The sequence below is a fragment of the Microchirus variegatus genome (genome assembly GCF_963457635.1).
Source record: "Microchirus variegatus genome assembly, chromosome: 4".
NCBI classification, from domain to species: domain Eukaryota; kingdom Metazoa; phylum Chordata; class Actinopteri; order Pleuronectiformes; family Soleidae; genus Microchirus; species Microchirus variegatus.
The window spans coordinates 11,626,933-11,648,153 of NC_139805.1; the positions used below are offsets into that span (position 1 = coordinate 11,626,933).

The 21,221-nt window shown below is 39.3% G+C and overlaps 2 protein-coding genes across 2 annotated transcripts; both read right to left on the bottom strand.

Annotated features, from left to right (window-relative positions):
- Positions 1-904: 904 nt before the first annotated feature.
- Positions 905-6,449, bottom strand: alpi.2 (alkaline phosphatase, intestinal, tandem duplicate 2; the record flags this gene model as incomplete). The annotated part of the gene is made up of 11 exons (XM_083887796.1): positions 905-1,179; positions 2,214-2,333; positions 2,449-2,639; positions 2,942-3,080; positions 3,241-3,310; positions 3,395-3,520; positions 3,753-3,925; positions 4,229-4,403; positions 4,894-5,009; positions 5,712-5,828; positions 6,425-6,449. The coding sequence occupies 11 exons, from the start codon at positions 6,447-6,449 to the stop codon at positions 905-907; spliced, it is 1,527 nt and encodes a 508-aa protein (XP_083743922.1).
- Positions 6,450-8,574: 2,125 nt separating this feature from the next.
- Positions 8,575-18,806, bottom strand: alpi.1 (alkaline phosphatase, intestinal, tandem duplicate 1; the record flags this gene model as incomplete). Its single annotated transcript, XM_083887797.1, has 11 exons — positions 8,575-8,855; positions 9,741-9,857; positions 10,007-10,201; positions 10,407-10,553; positions 11,197-11,272; positions 11,367-11,501; positions 12,392-12,555; positions 13,481-13,664; positions 15,396-15,511; positions 17,908-18,033; positions 18,713-18,806. The coding sequence occupies 11 exons, from the start codon at positions 18,804-18,806 to the stop codon at positions 8,575-8,577; spliced, it is 1,635 nt and encodes a 544-aa protein (XP_083743923.1).
- Between the last annotated feature and the right edge of the window lie 2,415 nt (positions 18,807-21,221).

A 21,221-nucleotide genomic window follows, 5' to 3' on the forward strand; every position in this document is an offset into this window, starting at 1 on the left:
GACAAACAACCATCCACTCTCACTTAAAGTCAATTTAAAGTGGCCATTTTGCCTAATACACACATCTGCATGTTTTTGGACTATGGGAGGAAGGTCTACCATTGTAAAGGAGATTGTATGATGCCTGCTTTTCTGTTTGTTTGTCTGTATGTTTGTGTGCAGTATAAATTAAATGGTAAAGAACAGATTTACTGAGGATTTATGGAAGAAATATTTAGACTGTGGTGGTGATTTGGATGCACATGGCCTTGAAAAAACATAATTCAATATATCTACTTGGTAAAAAACAAACAAACAAACAAAACTGTCCAGAATTGAAGGAGGTGTGAAATGATATGAAATCATATTTGAGGAAAACAATGACGACATTTTGACTCAACACAGCACAGCATTATAGAAAAGAATGGTGGAAGAAATTCAAATCTTACTCATAGTGCCCTTTGTACAACATGCTTTTTGGCTATGTGTGAAATGATGTTGGACATGGTTGTGCAGCTTGAAAAGCTAATAAAAATATATGAAATATATGTTTAAATATATGAATATCAGCAAACTGTACAACGGTGGAACAACAGAGGAAGCATTAGTCATTTGTTCAAGAAAATAGTTGGATGCCATCTCAGTTTAAATGTGGTATTTTAATATCAGAGCAAAGTATACCAAAACATCATCGTTTACGTCATTACATCATCATAAATCACTACTTCATTCAAAATATTATTACCATGTTTTATATAAATAAAGTCAATATAGTGTTAAAAGTCATGGCTCTGAGCATAAATGTTTACATTATTTTCTGTACAAAAAAGGTAACCCAGATGGGCTGAAACTATTTAAAATTGTTGCGATGTCAAAGAAGTGCAACTATATGCAGCTTTAATTTAATTTCTGCCATCTCAGACTCTTAGACAGAGAAGACTGAGAGGGGGAGAAGGCTCATCAGGAGGAACAGCAGGCTTGGATGGACGGCTCCAGCATGGTTTGGTGTGCTGGGGAGTCGGCAGTTCTCGTAGGGCTCCAGACAGGCAGCAAAAGCCATGGCATGGGCGATGTAGTTCTGCTCCTGGACCCCATGAAAGAGGTGTGACATTGGCCCTTTGGCATAGATGGCTACATCCTCTATGCCATGGGTCTCTGAATCAAGAGGGACAGGCGCCTGCTGGCGGTAATCATTGTGTGCTGAAGTGTAATGGGACAAAGGAAGAGCAGATTAGCTTTTCATTCAGCTTTTCAGACAAATAACAAACCTAGAGTGTGTACAAAGAAGGGAGAGACTGCTTTTTAATAGCCTTATAAGACAAAACCTGTAGACTGAGTGGATCGTGTAAACACATTTTAACACTTATAGGCTAATGGTGTTATTACATTACAGAGTATTATAGTATGACATGCTTGTAATATAATATCTAATCTTGTATATATCTAATATCTAAATACTGCATTCACAAGGATAGTACAGGGTTTAATTCAGGGGTTCTCAAAGTTTTGATACCTGAGGGCCAATTTAGGAACATAACATTGGACTGAGGGCCGACAAAGGAAACAAAAAGAACAAAAAAACAGAAAGAAATCCCATTTGTAATCATTTTAATGACCAGATTGCAGTTCTACAGTTAAGCGTTAAGTAATTTAAGCATTAATATAATAACGCTTTATAATTTACTGGGTAATTACCCAGTATTTTGGCCATTGTTCTTACCTTCTAATTACAGGTTATTACCAAGTAACACATTACTGTTACCATATATTTACTGGGTAAATAGCTAGTAATTGGGGGCTGTAGCTACTTCCTTATTAGCAGCTTATAACACAATAATACACTAAAATTCACCATATAGAAACCAGGTAAATACCCAGTATTTTTGTTTACACTTATTGGTCTGTATCCAGTAATGTCCAATAAACATTTAACAAGCTTAGTAGCTCCTGGATTAAAACTATCAACTGTAATTCATTGCGGGGCCACCAGAAATGTTTCTGCGGGCCGCCATTGGCCCCCGAGCTGCACTTTGAGAACCAATGGTTTAATTAATATAGATGTCAAGACTAGATTTACTTGCTGTTTATTTTTTATCAAATTGTTTTTTTTAAGATAGGAGGCAAGAGGGGCTCCACTCTTCTTTGTGCCTTTATGGTTGATTTTCTGTTCCACCACAAGATGGAGCTGTTTTATTACACTGTCATCTCTGGAATGATTACCGGTGCACACTTACATGAAATTGACTCATTCACATCTGGGCGAATTCCATTGACTGGTATCTGGTATCCTGGTCCATTTCCATACACAGCTGTAGTGAAACGCTTCCCATCCTCAGCTCTTGAGCGAGACACTCCTGTACATCCCAGAAAAAAGGTTTGTGATAAAGATGGAACATATCAGATGACATTTACTTTTTCAGCCTAATCATAGTTTAAAGTTTTTTTTTGTTTTAGTTTTTTTTCTTTTACCCAAGACAGAGTTTCCTCTCTTAGAATGTCCCCCGAACGCAAACACATGGGAGTGGTCGGCACTAACCACCGTCAGGGTGTCCAGTTCACTGGTGAGTTCTGCTGCTCGGCCAATTGACCGATCAAACTCAACTGTCTCATACAGAGCTCTCTTGGCCCGTCCTCCATGGTGCGCGTGGTCAATTCTTCCCCTTACAGTCCAAAAGAGAATCATTGACAAATGAACATATGTACACACATAATGTCATTTTTCACATGTTAATTCTAATCCATGGACCACAATGTAGTGAGATGATGACAAAAAAATATTGCTAAGAATAAAACATCCGCTACAAGAAAATAGGTATAGGTATTTAAATTGCCTCACTAACTACCGTTATGTTTTTCCCAACTTTATGATGTGCAATTGACATAGATTTTGTGTGAACCGCCACATTAATTTTAACGTGGAAATTCACGATGCCCGAGAGAGGCAGAGCAAAAACAAACACACTTATCTTCCACAAAGAGGTAAAATCCCTTGGGGTTTTTGCTGAGAATCTTTATTGCTTTCTCCACCATCTCAGTGAGCGATGGATCCCTGTTGGGATCACGCTCCAACTCATAGCGGCAGTCTTTAGGCTCGAACAGACCTAAATGTAGAGAGAAAGTGCAGACCTCATACATTTCAAGTCTGTGAGTTACTACTTGTCTCATTACTCAAAATTGAAAAACCAAACTGTAACTGTATGTATGTCTTAATGAGACACATTAGAGAAAAAACCCTGTATAAACACAGATACTTCTTCTTACCCATCAGGAAATCAGTTGTTGCAGGGTTGACAGCATCAAAATCAACTTTGTTCCAGACATATCTGACATTCTGCAAGGGGGGGGGGGAATATATATATAAAACATGTATTTATACTGAATATGAAGAGCACACCAGTGTAATCTGTTGTTTTACCTTTTTGTTCTTAATCCACTCTGCAACAAGATTTTTTCCATCTGTTCGGTCTCCTCTGTAAGAAGGATATTCTGGGTCTGGCATGTCCTTGGTAAACATGTACCGACGACCTCCACCAAGAATGACCTGGATCAAAACACATGGAGAAAATTATTTTTCAAACTAAATACATTTTATGTTATTAGTTGATCCTTTATTCCTGTGGTGCAGCCACTTGACTCTTGTATTGGCCTTTAGTGGAGGGAGAGGGAACACTTTTATCTAAGATTTTACATATTGAGGGATTTATTTAGCACTTAAGTTCTTTCAAATCCAATGCGTCGTTTTGCCACAGCAGTACCCCTTTATTAATGCTTACATTAATCTCTGTGTTGTGGAGCAACTGATATGCAATGTCACGGCATCCGTTTTGGACGGCCTCTTCGGGGAGGTCAGAGTCAGCATACCAATCTCGATCAGCAGAGTGAGCATAGTTTCCTGCTGGTGAGGCGTGCTGCACTCGGGTTGTTGTGACAATTCCGACTGATTTTCCTAAAAACAGAGAAGGAAATAAAAGAGCATTATGGTTCTAATCATGCCAGTGTTTTGACGACAACATTCAAGTACCTCCGAATGAATAAACGCTAAATGCTCTGTATTTTTCACATGCTGCTCTTCTACCTACTCGGAGGTTTATTTGATAGTGCACTTAAAATATTAGGGAAAAAAAAAGACATTTTATTAGTGACAGTGTCCTTACATGCAGCAACACACACCTTAAAGATCCAAACATGACACAGGTCCATAAATGAAGCCACAATAAAGCAAAGCTTTGTGAAGAATGATATAAACTACCTGCTTTCTTGGCACGATGCAGAACAGATTTGACCTCTCTCCCGATGCTGGCGCTACAGTTGCCCCTTGGTGTGGCAGCAGTGACACCCAGAGTGCCATAGTTAGCCTTCACACCACACAAATATGCTGTGGCTGTGCCTGCGCTGTCTGGCATCTGCTGGTCAACATTGTATGTCTGCAGGGACCAAATACAAATCACACACATTCACAGTTTGAGCAGAATCTAATTATGAGTTTCATTTCTGCAGCAAGCTTTTCCAAGTAAGCAGATGAAACGCCTGCACATTTAATGATACAAATACATCCTGCACATTCTGACTCTGAAGCATGTGATGTTCACATTCATTCTGCCTTTTAGAATTCTTAGGTCAGTCAAATAAGGGTCTTATTTTTAAACAAAATACCTCACAGCTTCAGATTCTAATTTATCTTAACCATTTTGCAAAGGATGAAGTCACATTTCCTGGGTAATAACAATCACTATGTTGGGTTAAAAGAACAGAATGATATGCACACATGTATTGCTAAAGTTAGCTGGGACATCTAAGTCTGTAGATCATTTGAACAATTTCAAAAGTGTTTTTGTGTGTGTGGGATCTCCTCATTGTAATGGTTTGAACACATTCCAGTGACGTTGTGAATGTGTTGGTGTGTTGCTGGCTGACCTTTGACAGTGCCAGGTGAGGAAAGGTATCCATGACTAGACTGGTCTCCTCCCCTGATTTTCCTGCCAACTGGCCTTTGAGGATCCGCGCTGCAGTCACCGTTGTTACTCCCATACCTGAAAGCAGGTGGAAGCACACCTGAGTGTTAGATAAAACCAACCAGGGAGACACAGAGTTGCCATTGTGCTCTCTCAACCTGATTAGGTACCTCGGCTAATATTAGTTTAAAGGTCGGTGAAAGACAGCCAAGATATTTTCTTTCCCAAATAGGACTATATGTAAGGCAAATACTTTCATAACCTAGATGTTTTCTCCTCTAAAACATGATTATGTACATTTATTCATTTCATTTCAGGTAACATGGAATACATTTCTCAATCTTAAATATGCATAGATAACTACATGCAAACCATCAAGTATCATTTTTAATCTCTATTAATAAAACAGCATCAAATCATAAATAGCTACTATCAGCATGTTTATGGAGTATTGGTCAACTATTGATCTTGATAGGAGGAAGTACAGAGCAGCAATGACTTTATTATTCTGAAGAATTGGGAGTTGATAGGAAATATAATCTCAATTTAACAATCCGAGATTACTCATAATTCCAAGCAACTTGATATTCAGTCATTCATCAGTCCCCTTCTACCCACAAACGTTTGCTTTTTAAAGCCACATAGTACATACATGCATATTCATACTCTCTTGGAGAACTCAACCACCGTCACGATGTGAGTCTCACCTGAACAAACAAAGTGGACTAAAAATCAGCAAACGACCCATAATTCAAATAAATATCTGTTTCTCAGACTCACCATCCCCCAGGAAGAGGATGAGGTTCTTGGCTTGATGGAGATTAGGTTGAACATTCAGGGAATCGTGAATCGCCTGACTCCCTTTGTTGTTCCAGTAACTCGCATGGAGCTCTTCTTCTGTACGCAAGAAAGAGATAATATGATATGACACTGACATCCACAATTGTGAGTTAACTATTTATGTATATTTACTCAGTCAATTCACACAAATTATCCATTGTTTACATTTTCTTATTTAACTAAGCAATTGTCAAAATCATAATGGCAAAAACTACAAGGTTTTACACACAGAAACACTGAGGATGTGACATGACATTCATAGCAAATATAACAGTGTCTAAAATATTTGGTTCCAGTGTAAACTATAATATTTTAATAGTATTTACATGTACATGTAACTATCTAACTATGCACATCTTAGTACAAGCAAAGCTTCCTAAATCAGCTTAGTTTTTGTTCAATCAGCAAAAACAGACAACTGATGCACTATAGCATGTAATTCCTTTATTACCTAGAATAAAAGTTAATATAATGATATCCAAAAATATTCAGGGTTCTCATGGTCCTGAGGTAATTGAAGTGTGAAATCCAGAGGCAATACTAAGTTTTCGTCTAGATCAAGACATCAACAATGTATAACAGACTCTTACCTGAAGCACACAAAATCTGCTGCAATGAAATGAAAATCAATAATCCAATAAAAAGAGGCTCACGCGCCTGCTTAAATGTCTGAGCCATGCTGCTGTCTATATGTAAATATGAAAAAGTAAACTGGATGTAAAAGTTCTTGTCCACTCACCGACATCCCTTTTATAGCTGCATTCAAGGAGCAAAGGGCACATAAGCATGACGAGAGCAATAAGTCGAACTGAACACACGCGCACACACGTGCATACACACACGTGCACACACACGTGCACACACACACACACACACACAGTTACATATTTCTTTCAGCAGCTGCTTTTAGCAACATTTTAGCAACCTAAGCTCCACAGTGGTTCACACCAGCTCAGGTGATGTCAGTCTTCTCCACTGATTGGTTTTGATTAGTTTTGTCCTCAGTAAACTTGGTCGACTTTACCCGCAGGTGGCACATGGTTTACGTGTAAATGAGGCCGATTACTCATTAATTTTAATTGCAAAGTAATTAATCCATTATCTGTTTTTGCGTTGATCATTTCTAAGCAGCATCTGATGAATGTTTCCCAGCAGCAGGTTTCATATCTAGAGTTAGATTTATAGATATCCAGACCTCATAAAGGTAGGTTTTGAGCTGGCCAGAATTTAACCAATGTCTGAAAAAGTGTTCTAACACATGGACCATTATGTTTGAATTTATGGCAGAATTAATTGTTGACACATGTCTGTGTGTGTGTGTGTGTGTGTGTGTGTGTGTGTGTGTGTGTGTGTGTGTGTGTGCAGGTGGTTCTGACTGCACACGTGTGTGAGGCTCTCTGCAGTGTGGTTGGTAAAAACCCTCAGCCCTGCCTGGCTATGGTGTTCAGGGTCACAACCATTTTCTTTTGTCTGTGTCAGCATTTTAATTTACTACAGCGAAAGGCTTCACCTCAGAAAGACGTCATGACATGTGTTTTGATCCACTGGAATATTAGAATCATACAGAGAAAAATCCGAAGTATATGACACAGAGTATGACGAGGACACAACATTTTACAGATTGTGTTGCAAAGATATACAGTCTGACCTTTGGAGTTTACAATAACACTGTTAGAGTTAATGGACTATTACAATTTGCGGAATAGATTTCATTGTCATCCTGAGATAGTGTTTTTTTTTCCTTTTTTTACTGAATGCTGATTCAAAATAACTTAGCAGTTTGACTGTTTTTCTTCTTTTCCTATGGTTTGTTGCACATAAAAGTGAAATGACTGAATGAATGGACTTTTTTTTTTTAATACTTATTTATAGCTAACATTTGCAAAAACATCAGTATAAAAATACATTTGCTTACAAAATACATTCAAATACAATCCAGACAGATTATTTACTGTATCAAATGACAATCTGACAGAAAACATATTTACTATTTGAAGCCAAATAGTACATATACAAAGATACAAACTTGAAAAAAATATTGAAAGCTACATTTTTCCACTCCTAAACAGGGTACAGTATCTTGATGTTGAAGTTAGACTCTTTAACTCAGTTTTGAGAGTAACTTGAGTACTTGTATGGTCTTTTGGTGTTGCAGCTTGGCTTGGCAAGTTGGCTCATAATTCAGGTTTCTGCGTCTGCCTTACACTCATCACAACTGTCCACAGGCTGATCAGAGCCCTTGCTCGGTCCCTTGCTTGATTGCTTCAAGTTATTTTCAAGGGAACCCTCAGATTATCGTGTAAACAAGTGTTAGATAACTCGGAGCAGGCAGATTGCGCTGGCAAAATCTGTATTCATCTTGAAACTATGGAAAAGATATTAAAAAATATCACTAACTAATAAAAGAGCTAGTTAAGTTAGTAGTCATGTTGCAAGTAGGAAATAGCCTTAGTAAAGTGCAAATGGTTCTGCATAGGAAAGAGCGTTTCCTCCAAGAAACATCCCAGATACTTATTGTCAATCAATGTGTCCTATAATGTCTGCCTGTCAGTAGGACAAGGATACTGCATGCATGTTAAAGCAATACAAGGCAGTTTATACATTAATTTGAATGTCTGCTGAGTGGCCACGGAGCAGGCCATGTGAGTAGTTTTTATTCATCACATACAGTGTTGTGCTGTATATGTTTATCCCTGCCAGCCTGTGTGCATACAACAAATGTGTGTGCCAACAAGAATGCTTTTTCTGCATCAAGTGTCCGGATTTGCTGCATACATACTACGTATTATTTTGTGTGACTGGGTCATCTGAACAACCAGAGGAGGGTGAGCAAGCCAAAGAGGAAGCAGGAGTGTGTGTTCACACACGCAGCTGAGGTGTGGGTGTGACTGTGGGACTGAGGGGGGCATTTTGTGTAGGGCTCCAGGCAGGCAGCGTAGGCCATGACGTGTGCCACGTAGTTCTGCTCCTTCACCCCGTGGAAGAGATGAGCCATTGGGCCTTTGGCGTAGATGGCGACGTCCTCCCCGCCGTGCGTCTCAGCATCCAATGGGACAGCAGCCTGCTGCATGTACTCCTCATCATCTGTGCAGGGGAGAGTGAAATAATATTTGTTGACAAAACACTATTTTAGACAACTCATCAATGGTAAATACAAAGCAGTTGCTTGAATAGACTCCGCCCCAGGTATTAACCATCAATTGGTGATGACTTTATCGTTTCACAAGATAAAATTTACTGAGAAATTGCAAACAAAGTTTGTGTGATTGCCGATGCAGCTACCACCCACTTCACAAAATATCTTTGATTTGCTTCAAGAATGCATTCTCCTCATAGATGTTTTTGTGGCCGTTTTGCAGCTCAAGTGGTGTTTTGTAAATCCTCCGTAATTTAACCCATTTAACTCAATTACGACATTTTGCAACCAAAAAATGTAATTTAAGTCCATTTGGTAAAATTACAGCATTTTCTGTGTGATTTTCCACACTGAAATATAACCAAAGATTGAGGCCATTTAACTTATTTCTCCCTCAAAAGAAACACACAATCATTGGTGCAAAACAAGCACAACATGCCCTGAAGTTAGGATGTACAACAAACGGTACTTTTCTGTACTCAAGACAAAGAAAAAAGGTTATATTATGGAAAAGGATTCATTCAAAAAAAAATCTTTTTGTGTTTATTCATCCTTGGCTGGGTATATTTTGTCCAAGAACACTCATGCAATGGCTAAAGGGAATGGTGCAGAACCAAGGAGGGAAACACCAGACGATTGAAGTTCACCGTTCTACAAAGAAAAGTACAGCTACATGTAAACAATGAGAGCAAAAGACTGCACAGTGCCATAAACATCGTATTTCATTTGCTTGCCAGGGTAAAACACAGGCATGAGTCGGCCATAACCACATGAGTTTATGCTGTCTGTCTACACATCAGCACTACATCTGAAAGACATTAGCTTGTACTTACAGTAATCTACCATTGTGATGTTTCCTCTGGTTCCATTTACATGGACATACCCGGGGCCATTAGCATATAGGATGCTGGTGAAAGGCATTCTGTCATCAGCTTTCTTTGGTGCCAGACCTGTACAGAAAAAAAAAGTAAGGAATATATGATGACATTAACAGGTATGTATGAAGCTTTTTTCCACATTGTACTTGGATGCAAACACAGATTCAGTGATTAGTCTTATTTCCATCCTAATTTCACTTTGGCCAACATTAATGGCTTACCAAAGATGGGGTTTCCTCGAGGTGTGCTACCGCCGAAGGTGAAGACGTGTGAGTGGTCAGCAGTAACCACAGTCAGTGTATCAGATTCTCTGGTTAGCTGTGCAGCGCGCTGAATTGCTTGGTCAAACATCACAGCCTCTGTCAGGGCCAGTTTGGCAATCCCATCGTGATGACCGTGATCAATTCTCCCTCGTACTGTAACAGTAAAGGAAACTAAATAAGACACAACCTCAACTTGTTTTGACACTAGGACCAACATTATTTCATTCATTTGTCAGCTGTTCTTAATTATTTACTTATTTAAGTTCCAAAGGTCACTCCAGGTATAAATCATTACACCAAGTGGGCATGATTAATCATGATACCGATAATACAACGCTTCTTAAGAGTGCTGATATACAGAAATACGCATCTTCCACAAACAGGAAGTATCCTTTGGGATTCTTGCTGAGGATTTGTATGGCCTTCTCCGTCATCTCCACAATGGAAGGGTCTCGTGTGCTGTTGCGAAAAATCTCAAACCTCATGTCCTTTGGCTCAAACAGACCTGGAAACATAGAAAAGAGAGGGATAGAAAAAAAAAATAGGTTTGATATAGTGGCTGCAGAGACAGAAAAAAGACAATGGTTGAAAGACGAAGGCAGAAGTACATTTGCAACATAAAGTCAAAGTAACAGCAAACAGCTGCTTCTGTACAGTACTACAAGCATTATGTATCATTGCAATAAGGGCTGATAGTATGAGCTATCTACAGCTTCACAGTGCACTATCATGTGATCTTGACATGCTTGTAAAGATGAAAGCTGGTCTTACTGCTTTCAAAGCCGGTCTTACTGCTTTCAAAGCCCTTGAGAGGGTTTCGCAACATAGATAAGAAGAGAGTGTGAGTGAGTGTCTATACACACACACACACACACACACACTGGTTAGCTATTCTTCTAAGTACACCGCATTGGTTTACTTCACTACAACCAGTTCATGCCTCATCAGGACCAGGTTTTGGTCTCCATGAGTAGTGGTCCTGACAAGGTCAGTGTTTATGCAAACCATAGCTGCTATCAGTTTATCCTGATAGACAGGTGTTTGATTATCAGTCTTGTGTAGATAGACAAGTGTTTCTGTTACATGTGTTCATGTGTGCGTTCACCTGCTCTACCTGATTGTGTTTATATAAACATCTACGTACTCACCCATGAGCCGGTCAGTAGTTTTAACATTAATCTCATCAAACTCTTTCCTGTGCCACACATAGTGTGACCTCTTGTCCTGAAACACAAAACAGAGGATACATGAGTGTGTGAGAGAGGTTATCCTTAAAGTGCTGCATGTACTGACAAGTACAAATATTAAATGACCTTACTGGGTTAGCATTCAGCCACACATCAATGAGGTTCCTCTTGTCTCTGCGGTCCCCCTTTCGAGAGTTGGAGGTAGGATACTCTGGGTCTGGGGTGCCTTTTGGTGTCATGTACAGCCTCCCTCCTCCCAGGATCACCTTGAGGGAATACCAGTCACAATGTAATCAGGACACAGATTTTCACAGCTTTTTCCAAAAGAAAGTATAGAGGGGATTAAAATGAATTCAAATACAAATTACCAAAAATAATAATGAAGATGCGTTTTAGATGCTGGTATTTTGTTCAAGTGAATGTTCCAAAGTATTCAGTCAAATGGTTATATACTGTATACATAGTCTGATGTTTTAATGAAGTGTGCAGACCAAAGGCATACAATTATGTTCATACATACTCAGCCACTAACAACTATACCAGCATTACATACACAGATTTTAAAAACGGAATGTTTTTTGCTTGTTTGTTTGTTTTGTCCTTTAAAGCAAGATTCAAGATTCTTTATTGTAAAAAAATAATAATAATAAATAAATAAATAAATAAATAAATAAATAAATAAATAAAGAAAAATAAAATAAAGAAAAAGAAAAAGAAAAAGAAAAAGAAAAAGAAAAAGAAAAAAGAATAAAAATAAGAATTAGCGCACAAACTTTAAATAACTAAATTTAACTTTTGAAATATATATAAAAAAGAAAGCCTAACAAAGCAAAGAACTAAACCATGGCAACTTATAAGCAGACAGCTCATTTGACAGATGGCTTGTAATGTGTTAAAACATTTAACGAGAACAAAGTCCTTTCAAAATCATATTCCAATAAAATCCCTCATACACTTCAATTACTGGAAAGCAATATACAGTTAGATAAACGGCTGATTGTCCATCGGAAAACAAACAATAACAAGACAACTGTTTAAGGTTACACCAGGTGAGGAGAAACCGGTAATGGCGCTGTGTTCCTTCAACCTATTTCTTCAGTAAAATCCAAAATCATATGATGTTAATATAAAGTGCTAATTAAGTGCCCTTACATACATCAATGTCAACGTTGGTGACCATCTGGGTGGCAATGTCGACACAGCCCTGTTGGCGCGCACTGAAAGGGAGATCTGCATCACTGTACCAACTGCGGCTGACTGAGTGTGCGTAGGCTGCAGCTGGGGAGGCATGCTGGACACGGGTGGTTGTCACAATACCAACTGATTTACCTGGAACAGTGCAGAGATATAAACAAATCAGAGATAAACACAAGAATCTTTTTATTTTCGTGACACTGACAAGTCACACATTTGTCCGTTTTGTCAGTTGTTCAGTTGTCACTGTGGATACAACAGTCTTGACTCTCTGGTCAAGTAATGAACTTGACTGGAGGAAAAATGGGAAGTTGACGAGAATTTTTTTTCAGTATTGTTTAGTTACGCAATTCAACCAATCAATAATGTGATAAAAAAAAAAAAAAAAATTGTGATCATTGGAATTTGGAATGAAGTGATGCGACATAAAGCTGGTCTTACTGCGAGATGTCAATGAGTTTAACTCATGCAACATGTGTATGTAATGCTCAAGCGTGTCTTGATCATAGTCATAGACATTTTTTACAGCAGATAGTTCTTTAAATGAAATTGTAGGACAAACCATTTTACCAGTAACATTAATTAAGGTTCCAGTCCAGTATTAACAGAGCTGTGCTATTGTTCAAGTGTAGGGTAGTTCATGCTAAATACTGTACCTGTAGAGGATCAGCAAAAAAAAACTGCATACATATTTTCTGGATGTGTTCCAGTAAAGTGAAATATAAATAATTATCCTCTATTGTCATTATAGCATTGCTAAAACAACAAATCTAGTGGTGGACTAAGACTTCTGCACAGTACTGTACATGTTGTGAAATGGTGAAGGGGTCAGTGAAGAAGAAATCACTATCTCATGAAGGCTGTTTTGAAAATTGGGCTATCAGTGGTTAAATAGGTAGCGAAGATCATGCTTATCAGAGGATTGTTTTATACCTTGTGTTTTTATTTTCAGGCAACTATGACCTGTGCATATCTTCAGATAACAAATGTAATTCAAAGCTGTTCAACGTTTCATTACACATCACACCCATTACTTGGCCGTGTCATTTACTGCTCTTACCTTGTGCCTTGGCACGTTGTAAAACTGAGTAGACCTCGTTACCGAAGGTGGTGTTGCACTCATAGGCCACTGCGTGAGCGCTGAGGCCGACTGTCTTACTGTTGGCCTTGATGCCGCAGTGGTAGGCCGTGGCTGTGCTCGCGCTGTCTGCGACCTGCTTATCCACACTGTAGGTCTGTGAAGTGAAAACACATTCAAAGCAATTCCTCTTAAAATGGTAAGTAAATTAAAATGGGAACAGAAAGGGATTCAACAAAGGTGGCTGTCACTGCCAATTGTATTGTTTTTTAAGGTCTCATATTATACCCTATTTCTCCAAGTTAAACTAGTTCCCTGGTGTCCTAATGAACATGTCTGTGACATGCATTGGTCACAATACCATGAAAGATGAAGCACCACAGCAGTTCATTCACCCTGCCAAAACAGCCCTGTTCAGAACGCTCTGTTTAGTAGTATCTCTTTGAAAAAAAAAAAAAAAAACTTGATATGACATCAGCCACAGAGGCTACTGGGAGCTAACAGTAATTATTGGAAAAGTGATAATTTGCAGGCTCGAGCAGGCACATTGCTGTATATATCATATGTATCCACTGGACAGATAAATCCTCTGAGGCTGGAAGTTTGTGTAGAACTCTGTGCTGCACTGTGGAGCCAAGAATAGAACTTTTTTGTGGACTTTGCAGGCTTCCGGTTTTTGGATACTGTTGCCCTCGCCAGCACTCTCGTGTGTTTTACGGACAAAGCGGAGCTCCGTGAGACAACAATTCCAGGAATTTAGTGTCTTCTGACGTCTCAGTTAGCGCAGAAGTCAACATCGCGTGTTTTATCTCCTGTAGTTAGACTGAAGAGGACCACAAAAACATGGGTGAGTCCCTTTTTTCACACTTTGCCGACTGATAGGGCCTCCAGAGTCCCAAATATAAGGATTTAAATGATTAAAAAGTTGATTTTGCATAATATGGGACCTTTAAAAAAAGCTGTTGCTAAGTTTCTATGGAACAGTCTCATACAACAGGCTGAGAATATTCCTGAAAACATCTACGTGCTCTACCCAACCATCTTAATCACGTAACAATCCTGGTTGATTATAGGTTAGGATACAGAAACACTAAAGACACTGAATTATGTTTGGTCGTGAGGTTGCATTTTTGCATCTATTATACATAACTATGTTAAAGTCTGTTTTCACTGTTTCTACCACAAAGTCTGCACTTTCAGTTGAAGTGCTGATTTAGCTTAATTCCTCAAAGCTCCATTCAGACACAAAAGAGATGGATGGTATGAGACAAGATCGTACATGTTAGAAGACAAGGAATGTGAAAGACACACACCAAACCACTGACCACTCCCACTCCCTTCTTTATACCAGAGGATTTATCTGGACAGCATCACTCTCTTTTTGTCCAGCTCTCCACATTTTCTTTGTTTCTCTTTCTGTCTCCAAACTACATCATACCGATTTATTTAATTGTATTTGTTAACTATTTTAGGACCTTTTCTGTCATAGACACTGACCTTGTCAAGACCAATAGTCCTCATGTGGGTCCTAACCTCATATCTGAGAAAGCTTAGAGGTAACATTTAAAGTGTGGTTAGATTAAGCTTCTACATTAACTGATTATGATTAAGGGTGTGGATAACACTTTGTTTAGGCTGTCCAAGTTAACGGAAGTCAATAAAGAGTCTTGTGAAGAACAATGGAATCATTTTGATAAATATATGTGAAAACATGCTAAATTATTACTTTCATTTACAATTAAAGGGCATAATAAATGCTACATTGTATCCATGTATTAAAAGTAAATGGTGAATATGAACCTCCTGTTGAAATGGTATGCAATACATTGAGAAAATTATGAAATGACCTTCTGAAACATGGAAAAATAGGTCAGTATTGTGTTGTCACCTTAGACAGAGCCACATATGGGAAGGTGTCCATCGCCAGAAGTGCCTCCTCCCCTGAGCCACCTTCCATCTGACCCCGCAGGATCCGAGCTGCCGACACAGTGGACACACCCATTCCTGGGAGACAATCATTTACAGGTGAGGGTCTCTGACATGCTCCATGTTTTTAGCTTCACTGTCATTAAATGAGTACTGCACTATACATTCAATGAAGTAGGAATCTAAATATGATGTGTTTGAAGGTTGCACTGGTCAAACAGAGCGTGCCAATTGTTCTCTGTCCAGTAAAACCATGACAAGAAAACTAAAACATTTTTTGTTTTGAACAGCTCAGTTTATAACTGAGAAACAATATTGATTCAGCAATTCTACAAGTCAACAGAGTCAGCACATGGCAAGGCCATTACTGAATCTGCAAATAGTTGGTACAGTTAGACAGTGGTTTTCTAGGAAAGCCACATTTTCAAACAAAATAATCAGACGGGCCAACAATGACTCGTATAGCCAACTATTCAACCCAGGATTCATAGGAAATCTGTAATATAGACATAAAAAATATTGCTCTCTCACTATACAACATAGAGATATATAGATAGATATAGATACAGAAAATGTCTCTGGATGCTTTAAAAACATGAATACATGCCCATGATACTGTGATGCATTTAACCCTTTCTTTAACTCCACACAGGCTCTAGACAGAAGAGATGCAGCCCTGACCACCCAGAAATGTAACCAAGTTTGATTAGTCGTTAAGTGGAAAAAAAAACTCTTAAATCTCTTCCTTTTCACAGTTCCCCTTACAAAAATTAGTTTCATGCTGCCACAGCTATACACAAATCACACCAGTGACAGCTAATGTAAAATATTCCAATCAAAGCCAACTGGCTTGTCCCTAAAGTGAATAATCGCAGATTAAGGCTGAAAATGCATCATGTCAGTTTCTCCCACAATTAACTTACCATCTTAATTGTCACACCAAATCACTCAAAAAAAAGCATTAGCTTTACATAATTACCTGATGCATCTAAGAAACATTAGATGGTTCCAATAAGTCAAAAAGGAAATATCTTCAATACACTTCAGTTGTCAAGACCATCACTGTTCATCAACGGCTCAATGACTTTGTCTGTTTTTATCAAGCAGCAGACTGTGTATGTGAGGGAAAAATATTATTCGGCCTTCTCTAAAGTTATCAGCTCCCATTCCTAAGCACAAGCCTAAACAATTCAGGACAGCGCCTGCCGAAACTGTTGTGTCAGAGCGACCTCGGTATAGCACTGCTTGTCTACAGAATTCGTCTCTTCATGTTTTCGCTGAGCCTGACCGGAATGGGGCAAATGACGCTACTGCGCAGTCCTCACCAAGGTCAGCTCCATGTATCAGCAGAAGAAGCACCTTTAAGTATCCTACCTCTGGGACTCACAGGCAGACTGACAGAGGATGCCCAACTGTTAACATACTTGTTTTATGTTTGGCATTGTCTCAGTTCTCCTCAGATCTGAGCTGCTTTCAATAAAGCTTTTCAACTTAACTCATCTCTGACTCCAGGAAACTCCGTCTTTGGTCGACTCACTTAATAATCAAATCTCCGCAACAGTGTAGAGTAGGCTTTGCCAATGACTGCTGCATTAAAATATACCATTAATGAGAGTAGCAATATATGTACATAAAAAAAGATGTTATGCTGTAAAATCAGAGGAAAGATGACAGTGCATTCCTAGAGTCTACCATATTCTCATTTAGTGTTTAAGTACATAGGAAAGTAATTGTGGAAGTTTCTTTAACCATGCTATTATCTACATACATAATATCTATTTGTTTCAAAATAAGGGCGCACACTACACTTAACAGAGTAAGGTAAGTATGGGTTAACTCGGGTGACTTTTCCAGTAGTTGCCTGCTACAGCTATTGCAGAGTCTACGTCTCTTCTTAGCTCATCAGAGGGTAAGACTGTGGGAATTTCACATACATTAGGTTTATTCCACTAAACTATTTGACTATGCTGAGAGCAATCATTTTGAAAAACAGTGACATTCGAGACACATTAAGGTATTACTTGCTTAAAGGGTCTTTTATAGTGCAATAAAGCATAGAAACACTAGAAACTTAGTAATTACTAAATTATTATGATAGTATCTTTACCTATGGTAACCTATACAGACACAATTACTCTTTAACAGTAACTCCCTCTTCAATTGAAGAAAAATCAGATTAGAGAGTGAATTACTTACATAACTCTTTCCTCATCAAATCCATGTAAAAGCTTGTTTATTTCAAGCTTTTTTAACAAACCACCAAAGCTAAACATCCAAATATTTAAGAAACCTCTGAGGCATTGATCTTTACAAATTGAGTTTCACTCCTGCTCTCCAAGCTGTGTTGCACACTGTTCTGTATTGTCACTGTATTTCCAACTGCAGGTAACTTTTTTTGGTTCAAAATTAACCTACAACCAAGTCAATATTGAATATTTGCTTGTAGAGATTCCTGTAATGATAGCATGGCCTACCATCCCCAAGGAACAGGATGATGTTCTTGGCACGGTGATTCCGAGGGTGGAGTCTCAGTGCAGCATCCAGTGTCGCTCTCGCCTGAGCATCCCAATAAGCTGGTTCCTTCTCCAGTTCATGCAGTGCTGCTCCATGGAAACAAACACAGATATGAGTAAGAGGAGTGTGTGGGGAGAGTGGACGGATGCAAGTGGATCTCAGAGATAACCTGGTGCAGCAGAGGCAGGTACAGAATAAGGTATGCGAGTTATATGTTTGGAATGGTAAAGAGGTTTACATGAGTTCAGTTTGTGCCTGCACATTTTGCCTTTGGGTAGGGAAGAAAATTCCACAGAAGCATCACAAAAGTGTTATGCAGCCTTCAGACGAATCAGCTACCGTTTGCATTGCAATTGCAAAATGATTTTCCTATTACAAATAATGGTTTCAATATTTGACTAAGACATTTAAATACTGAGTTCCCGCTACAAATTTGGTGTCTGTTTGTCTAGTGAAAGAGAACATTCCTTCAGCCAATGGAAAGACAAACAATCGGTCCCGCATTGTACATAAACAGGTAGACACAGGCAAAAATACATTCACACCAGCTTTTGTACATCAACACTGATACTCTCAGTCTCTCCATCACAACTACACACCTGAGTCTATGCTCATGGACCACCACAGCTGACAAGCACAAGCGCAGTCTGTGCTCACACATTCCCACGTTTTCAGGCTGAGGTTACCTGCTCAAGTCTGTGCGCCCACAAAGTGCTCCTAATATCCCAACCACGAGCAGCAATAATAACTCGGTCATCTCCTCACCTTGGCGCTCCACAGCAGCGCGGCCCACAGCCAGCAGGATGGGGCACAGGAGGATGAGCATGAGATTGGGGGCCCCTTGCTGCGGTGTACGCATCTTTGATCCAAGCAACCTGGAGGCTGAAGAGGTCGACACAGGCGCTTTTTTTGGAGCAGCACACCAAGACCAACAGGCAGACGCACAGGCATAGAGAGTGTGTGGCTGCTAAGACCTCCAGTCCTTCCTTTTTAAAGCTCCGCTGGGTGTGTAATGAGGAAGGGCCCACGACAGCTCATAGGCTTAGAGCCACAAAAGAGGGAAGAGAGAATGTACGGGAAGGAGGAAGAGCCACGAGTGGAGTCAGACACACAGGAAAAGACCACACAAGAGCACTGTAGCATCACAGCCCCTCTGCTCATTTTGATTACTGAAAATAGGCAACCCCCACCCATCTTTTTATTGTTTTTCATTTACAACTACCTCCTTTCCCTGAAGTGAGCATGGTAGGAATTTATATGGCCCTTTGATGTGGCAAATGAATAATAGGTCTTTTAATGGAGAAGCCCCTTTAACAGGACGAGAGAGAAAAAAATGGCTGCCCAATTTGTGTTGGCATTCATGAAATACAAATCATAGCCATGACTTTTCCCCTTTCTTTCCCCTCATCCACTGGAAAAAAAAAGGCCACAGGAAGAACGAGAACACGGTCCAATTCATTCTGGAGAATATCACGATTTAGTCTTCATGTACTCTGCTTTTCATGTCAGGGAAGTGGTCACATTTCCATTTTCCATCCCACAATCAGATTTTTTGCATTTGAAAGACCCCGATATTTTCCCTCTCTTCAACTTGGCTGTTTTTCTTCTATGCATTTTTCTTCTGTGAGGTAGTGACGACTGCCTGCAGTATAAAAATGTCTCCCCTCTACACAAACACACGCACACACACACACACCCCCCTACACACACACAAACACACACACCAGTTAATGTGTGAAATAAGGAGAGTTGAGCCAACTTTGCTCCACACGACCAGAAGAATCAAATTTCCAGAGAATGGCTCTCGTCTTGTGAACAACGGGGCTGAATCTCATTACCAGTCGGAGCTCTGGAAGACCTTTGCTTACTGCCAACCACTCACCCATTGCCAACAGGGGTTTGCAGTTAGTCACATGTGCCTAATCAAGACTGCAATAAAATCATAGCAGCAATTTGGGTAGAGAGGCCTCACATGATGCAGCCCACACCACATGAACTGGAAATACTAGCAGCAATGTGCAAGAGCCGGAAAACTTGTGGAGGCATGACTGTCTGTCCATTTGTTATTTGTTAGGTTTGCCTCAGAGACAGAGTGTAACTTATGCTGGGAAAGTCAAATTAGTTTCCTTCACGACAAACGTAAACACCTGGTGGCTGTTTTTGTTCTCAGCATGGATCATCCATTCTCCAAAAAGGTGCTTAAGTGCTTTTGTGGGCTGATTATATGGTAAACTTGAAGACTTGTGGGAAACCATTGCCCTCCTGGGAATTTAGAGAACTAAACAATATAACATACAAACATTATACTTAATTTGTATTTGTATAAGTATTTTAAGTGATGTATTGCAGTATTAGTAAAATCAAAGCCACACATCTGATCCAGATTCAAATTGTATAACTTGATCTTTGATGTAGTAGATATTATCATCCCTTTATGCACCTGAGCAAAAACAACTTTGATAAGAGAGATAAAGAGAGTGTTTCCATGTCGTGTGCTTGAATACATTTATAGATGAACTTTCCATATCCAGACTGCGACAAAAAAGAAAAAAAAAAGAAGATATGAGTATGCATTAGATAAGATAAGTACCTCTTACAACACACACAGGTGCGCACACACACACTTGTTTATATATTTTAGTGAGCCCCTTACCCTAACCGTCACAACTAAGTGACTAAACATAACCCTTACCCTAACCTTAAGCTTGAGCTAAACCCAATTCTAAGCCTAAACACAAGTCCACTCACAAATAAACATGTATGTGTCTGAGGCAGAAAGGATTGAAGTGACATTTTCACAATCCTTCATCTCTCAACCAGTACTTTCTATCAGCTATGAATTCTCCTCTATAGAAGAACACACATTCACAGTGCTGTTAACGTGCAGAGTCACGGCCCATTTTACAAGTTGAAGTACAGTTCACGGTTGATTTGTAAAGAACCTAAAACAGATCTTTTTAAGGCTTTTTAAAAAATATACATTGTGTTTTACATTCACACACACACACACACACACACCTAAACAAGCACTCCATCTTTCCAGCATCTGGACCCTGAGTCATTCTCTAATACACGTAAATTACAAATGCTACTCCCCTCTCTGCTCTTAACACGCTGGGATCCTTCAACCTATAGACTCTGTAAATTACAGTGGTTACATGTAACCATCTTAGGTCTAGATTACAACTCATGGAGGGAAATGTTTAGGTTCAGGTTGTCAAAGAGAGGCCACGCGTGTGGGCGGTGCCAGACCACACAGCCACACTTTCAAGAT